Source organism: Opisthocomus hoazin, chromosome W (genome assembly GCF_030867145.1).
Source record: "Opisthocomus hoazin isolate bOpiHoa1 chromosome W, bOpiHoa1.hap1, whole genome shotgun sequence".
NCBI classification, from domain to species: Eukaryota; Metazoa; Chordata; class Aves; order Opisthocomiformes; family Opisthocomidae; genus Opisthocomus; species Opisthocomus hoazin.
The window spans coordinates 44,242,590-44,248,886 of NC_134453.1; the positions used below are offsets into that span (position 1 = coordinate 44,242,590).

At 44.6% G+C, this 6,297-nt stretch overlaps 1 protein-coding gene across 3 annotated transcripts in view; it reads left to right on the forward strand.

Moving 5' to 3' along the window:
* Positions 1 to 5,948, forward strand: part of LOC142365452 (kinesin-like protein KIF2A) — a 134,367-nt gene extending 128,419 nt beyond the window's left edge. For all 3 annotated transcript variants that reach the window (XM_075446283.1, XM_075446284.1, XM_075446285.1), the window contains one exon: positions 4,231 to 5,948. In XM_075446283.1, coding sequence (XP_075302398.1) covers positions 4,231 to 4,316 — 86 coding nt within the window. In that variant the 3' untranslated portion in view covers positions 4,317 to 5,948. The remainder of the gene's footprint in view (positions 1 to 4,230) is intronic.
* Positions 5,949 to 6,297: the final 349 nt, after the last annotated feature.

Below are 6,297 nucleotides of genomic sequence, written 5' to 3' on the forward strand. Positions count from 1 at the left end.
ATTCAGGGACCTTCAAAACCATTTTCAATTGTGGGGTCCAGAACTGCACACAGTACTCAAGGTGAGGCCGCACCAAGGCTGAATACAGTGGGATAATCACCTTTTTTGACCAGCTGATTATACTGTGTTTGATGCACCCCAGGATGTGGTTTGCCCTCTTGGCTGCCAGGGCTTACTGCTGACTCATACTGAGCCTGCTGTCAGCTAGCACCCCCAGATGCCTTTCTGCAGAGCTGCTCTCCAGCCACTCCTCTCCCAGTTTATACTTGTCTGGCATTACTCTGTCCTAGGTACAGAAACTGGCACTTGTTCTTGTCAAATTTCATGCCATTGATGATTTCCCAATGCTCCAATCTATCTAGATCCTTCTGCAAGGTCTCTTGTCCCTCGAAAGAATCAACAGCACCTCCCATTTTAATATCATCAGCAAATTTGCTAATGGTGCATTCAACTCCTGCATCCAGATCACTCATAAAAATACTGAACAGAACTGGCCCGAGAATTGAGCCCTGAGGGGCTGAATGAGGTGGGTGTCCTGGTGACGGAGGATGCAGAGAAGGCAGAGCTACTGAATGCCTTCTTTGCTTCAGTCTTCAGTGCCAAGGCAGGCCCTCAGGAATCCCAGGCCCTGGAGGTAAGAGAGGAAGCCTACAGAAAGGATGACCTTCCCTTGGTCAAGGAGGACTGTGTGAGGGATCGCTTAAGCAATCCGGACACCCACAAATCCATGGGCCCCCGATGGAATGCACCCATGAGTGCTGAGGGAGCTGGCGGATGTCATTGCTGAGCCACTCTCCATCATCTTTGAGAGGTCCTGGAGGACAGGAGAGGTGCCTGAGGACTGGAGAAAGGCCAATGTCACTCCAATCTTCAAAAAGGGCAAGAAGGAGGACCCAGGGAACTACAGGCCGGTCAGCCTCACCTCCATCCTGGGAAAGGTGATGGAGCAGCTCATTCTAGAGGTCATCATCAAGCAAGTAGAGGAAAAGAAGGTTATCGGGAGTAGTCAACATGGATTCACCAAGAGGAAGTCATACTTGACCAATCTGATAGCTTTCTACGATGGCATGACTGGCTGGGTAGATGAAGGGAGAGCAGTGGATGTTGTCTACCTCGACTTCAGCGAGGCTATTGACACTGTCTCCCATAACATCCTCCTAGGGAATCTCTCAGGAAGTATGAGCTGGATGAGTGGTCGGTGAAGTGGACAGAGAACTGGCTGAATGGCAGAACTCAGAGGGTTGTCGTCAGCAGCGCTGAGTCTAGTTGGAGGCCTGTAACTAGTGGTGTCCCCCAGGGGTCAGTACTGGGCCCAGTCTTGTTCAGCTTCTTCATCAATGACCTGGATGAAGAGTTAGAATGTACCCTCAGCAAGTTTGCTGATGACACAAAACTGGGAGGAGTGGTGGATACACCGGAAGTCTGTGCTGCCATTCAGCGTGACCTGGACAGGCTGGAGAGTTGGGCAGAGAGGAACCTGATGAAATTCAACAAGGGCAAGTGCAGGGTCCTGCACCTGGGGAGGAACAACCCCATGCACCAGTACAGGCTCGGGGCGGACCTGCTGCAGAGCAGCTCTGTGGAGAGAGACCTAGGGGTCCTGGTGGACGACAGGTTAACCATGAGCCAGCAGTGTGCCCTGGCTGCCAAGAAGGCCAATGGAATCCTGGGGTGCATCAAGAGGAGTCTGGCCAGCAGGTCGAGGGAGGTTCTCCTCCCCGTCTACACTGCCCTAGTGAGGCCTCATCTGGAGTACTGTGTCCAGTTCTGGGCTCCCCAGTTCAAGAAAGATGAGGAGCTACTGGAGAGAGTCGAGAGGAGGGCTACGAGGATGATGAGGGTACTGGAGCATCTCCCCTACGAGGAGAGGCTGAGGGAACTGGGCTTGTTCAGCCTGAAGAAGAGAAGGCTGAGAGGGGACCTTATAAATGCTTACAAATATCTCAAGGGTGAGTGTCAGGAGGATGGGGCCAGACTCTTTTCAGTGGTGCCCAGCGACAGGACAAGGGGCAATGGGCACAAACTGAAGCAGAGGAAGTTCCGTCTGAACATGAGGAAGAACTTCTTCCCTCTGAGGGTGACGGAGCACTGGAACAGGCTGCCCAGGGAGGTTGTGGAGTCTCCTTCTCTGGAGATATTCAAGACATACCTGGACAAGATCCTGTGCAGCCTGCTGTAGGTGACCCTGCTTCGGCAGGGGGGTTGGACTAGATGACCCACAGAGGTCCCTTCCAACCCCTAACATTCTGTGATTCTGGAATTCTGTAATTCTGTGATCTGCTCCATAATCTCCTTCAGCACTGAGGGTTGATGAGCAGGTACATGGTGCGCTGGGTGAAGAACTGGCTGAACAGCATGGTTCAAAGGGTTGTAGTGAATAGGGCTACATCTGGCTGTCAACTGGTCACCAGTGGTGTTACACAGAATCCCAGAAGTTCACATCTAGCAGTGTGAGTGTGCTAGCAGTGTGCCCAGGTGGCCAAGGCCAATGGCATCCTGGCTTGTATTAGGAATAGTGTGGCCAGAAGGAGTAGGGAAGTGATTGTCCTCCTGTACTCGGCACTGGTGAGGCCGCACCTCGAGTACTGTGTTCTAGTTTTGGGCCCCTCACTACCAGAAAGACATTGAGGTGCTGGAGAGTGTCCGAAGAAGAGCAACGAGGCTTGTGAAGGGTCATGAGAACAAGTCTTATAAGGAGCAGCTGAGCGAGCTGGGGCTGTTTAGTCTGGAGAAGAGGAGGCTGAGGGAGGACCTTATCGCTCTCTACAACTACCTGAAAGGAGGTTGTAGTGAGGCGGGTGTTGGTCTCTTCTCCCGAGTACCAAGTGATAGGACAAGAGGCAATGGCCTCAAGTTTCATCAGGGGAGGTTTAGATTGGATGTTAGGAAAAACTTCTTCACTGAAAGGGTTGTCAAGCATTGGAACAGGTTGTCCTGTATGCATTTAAAAGACATGTAGATGTGGTGCTTAGGGACATGGTTTAGTGGTGGACTTGGTAGTGTTAGCTTAATGGTTGGACTCGATGATCTTAAGGATCTTTTCCAACCTATATGATTCTATGATTCTATTCTGTGATCTCACAGTTGGACAACTTGTCCAGAGGAATGCTGTGAGGGATAGTACCAAAAGCCTTACTAAAACCTAGAGAAAGTACATCCACCACCTTCCCTTCATCCACTAGGCAGATGACCTTATTGTAGAAGGATATCAAATTAGTTAAACAGGACTTTCCCTTTGTGAACCCGTGTTGACTGTGCCTGATGATTGCACTGTCCTTGAAATGCCTTTCAGTAGCACACAGTATGATCTTCTCCATAATTTTTCCAAGTACTGCCAAGTACTGAGGTTAGACTAACAGGTCTGTAGTTCCCTCGGTCTTCCCTCTTGCCCTTTTTGTCAATTAGAATAACATTGGCTATCTTCCAGTCAGTGGGGATCTCTCCAGACTCCCAAGACCTTGGTAGATGATCAAGACGGGTCTTGCCATAACATCCGTTAGCTCCTTCAGTACTCTGGGATGAATCCCATCAGGCCCCATGGAGTTATAAACATCCAGCTAATACAGCTGGTCCCTTACAGTTTCAGTGTCCACAAATGGAAAGTCACCGTTCCCATACTCATGGTTCTCTGACTCGGGGGACCGGGCAGCCCAAGGTCTATCAGTATTGTTAAAGATGGAGGCAAAAAACACATTGAATGCCTCCACTTTTTCTTCATCCCTATTAGTCAGATGACCATCATCAACAAATATGGGTCCAATGTTTTCTTTAGACCTCTTGCTATTTATGTACTTAAAAAAGCCCTTCTTGTTGTTTGACACAACATTGGCCAGTTTCAACTCTAACTGAGCTTTGGCCTTTTGTGTCTTCTCCCAGCATATACAAAACATGGCTCTGTAATCTTCCTGCGAAACCTGACCTTGCTTCCCGAGATATTGTACAATTTCTTTTTCCTCTTGAGCTGCACAATGCAATTGTGCAGTTTCCAAACCTATCCTGCCTAGAGACAGGGGTAGCATCTAAGAAGGGACTACGTTGCTAAGCAACTTGTTTGTAGGGTGAGTATTGAATTTAAGCTTATCTCAATCCTCTTGTTGTTTGTAGCATCAGCTATTTTTGTGGAGAAATGTTCTTTGTTGTGCATTAGGGCCAGGATGCAGAGCATCAGGGCTTAGTTGATATGTGTTGAGCACAGGCACATCAGTACTCATTCTCTCTTTTTCATTAAAGATAAAGTGAAATCTTTCCGGGCCGCTCTACAAGAGGAGGAACAGGCCAGTAAACAGATCAACCCGAAAAGACCACGTGCCCTTTGAAATGAGCCTCTGCTGCTGAAGGAATCCATGAATCCATATTGCTGTAGCACACATTTGTTACAAAACCCAGTGGCTGTAAGAACTCAACTACTTAAAAGTGTAGAAACGTTAGAAATGTCTGTGGAAATGTCCTGTTTCTTATTCACCTGAATGATATTTTCAGTTTTGTGTGAAATGCTCCTATAATGTCTACAAAATGCTTCTAGACCAGGCAGTACAACCATGCAGGGTTCAGATCTGTGAAGCACTTGGTTTAAAATATTTCATTTATTCAAATTATGAATTTTATGTTTTGAAATATCGCCATGTTTTTAATAATGAATAAAACTGTGGCCATTAAAAAGTCACAGTATTTCCTTTTAACTATGTTCAGTTTTGTTACAAGGGCCAGCTGCACAGTTTTAAATTGTGTTTGCGTGCATGCATACCTCTAGTGGTTTTACATAGTATCTTCTACAGACAGCTGTGCTTACCTCTTCCCATTTTGTGCCTTGATGAAGGCTACTTAACACTAAACATCCTCTTTATGAAGCACAGCCTTAATAAACAACATTCCTTATTTGTCAATTAAAATTACTTTTAGTGTGTGTACATTTTTAATGTGTTTTGAGACTTTATTTTTTTGGTGTCTAGTGCATTTCACAACATGTGTCATATCCTTTGAACAGGAATTGCAAGAGCTGTTAAGAGTGGACATTCTATCCTCCTTGTAAAAATTCTGGAATCTAGGTTTATTTGAATACCATAAAGAATAGTTATATAATTCTAACATTTTCTCTGTAATAAAAAACCACAACAAAAAAAACAGAAATATAAATTAGTTGATATATAATAAAGGGTAATGTTTAAGTACTGAGGAGAGTTGTATCTTAGGATAATGGAGATATACAGTATGTGGTACGGTGTGATAATGCTGTCAGAATAAAGGTATGATCTGACCTCTGCATATGGATAGGCTAATTGTCAAAATTCAGGGATACGACTAAAGAAATACATATTGGCCTTTCACATACTGTTAAAATTTGGCTTTTGATGCATGACAAGCTTACATGTACATTGACTGTAGTTTGCAGATAGTTTAAGTAGCTCTGATGCTTTAAAAAAAGTAACTTATACCTATTTTTCCCTTTGTACACTGCCAGCAGCTGAAAAGTGAGGTGCAATTGCATCATTTGAGGATTTGCACAATACCGCTACCCACTGCTAATAGAAATCCCACAAGTACCTGAATTCTCACAAATGGCACCATGTGTATCAGCACTTTTTAGGTGGTGGCACTCAAATTATTTTGCAAGTCAGTATCCAAAAAAGATTGACCTTTCACATAAGAACTTCTTGTCAAATGAAGAATTGTAGACCTCCCTAGGAGTTCTCCCTGTTTCCAGGAGTTCATATCAGCAGACTTTCCCTTGGAACTGTTTAAAAATTACTTTTGTAATACAAGCCTGTTTGTTTGTGCCAGGACTGGAGGGAAATAAAGGGAACGCAATGAAAAGAGAGTTAAATGAGCCAGGAATTTTTGTAGTGTTTAATATTTGTATCTCCCATAGGAAGGTAGGCTATGGTAAGCTCTTGTTGCATCATGGTTAAAAATAATTAAAAAAAATCCTCCTGTGTGTAAACATGAAAACTGAAACAACAATGTAGATTTCACATACTGTGTTTAATAAATTAAGCTACTAAATGAATTACAGATGAGAATTTACTTTTATGAAAGTTCTGTTCTGCTTTGGGAAGGGTTTCATTTTGTAAACACATCTGAGTTACACTTTTCAAAGGGCCTCTGATTTCAGAATGAATATTTACTTCTGGAACTAACTATTTTGTACAAATTTGTCATATAGGAACAAGTTCCCCAGAGGACTGCCCTGACAACCTTTGCAAGAGGTCTTAAAAGAATCATCACACATCTTTCTGAATGTTTAAGAATATAGTGAAATAGAAGGCAGCAGCTTTTGTTAGTAGGCAATAGTACAGGTTA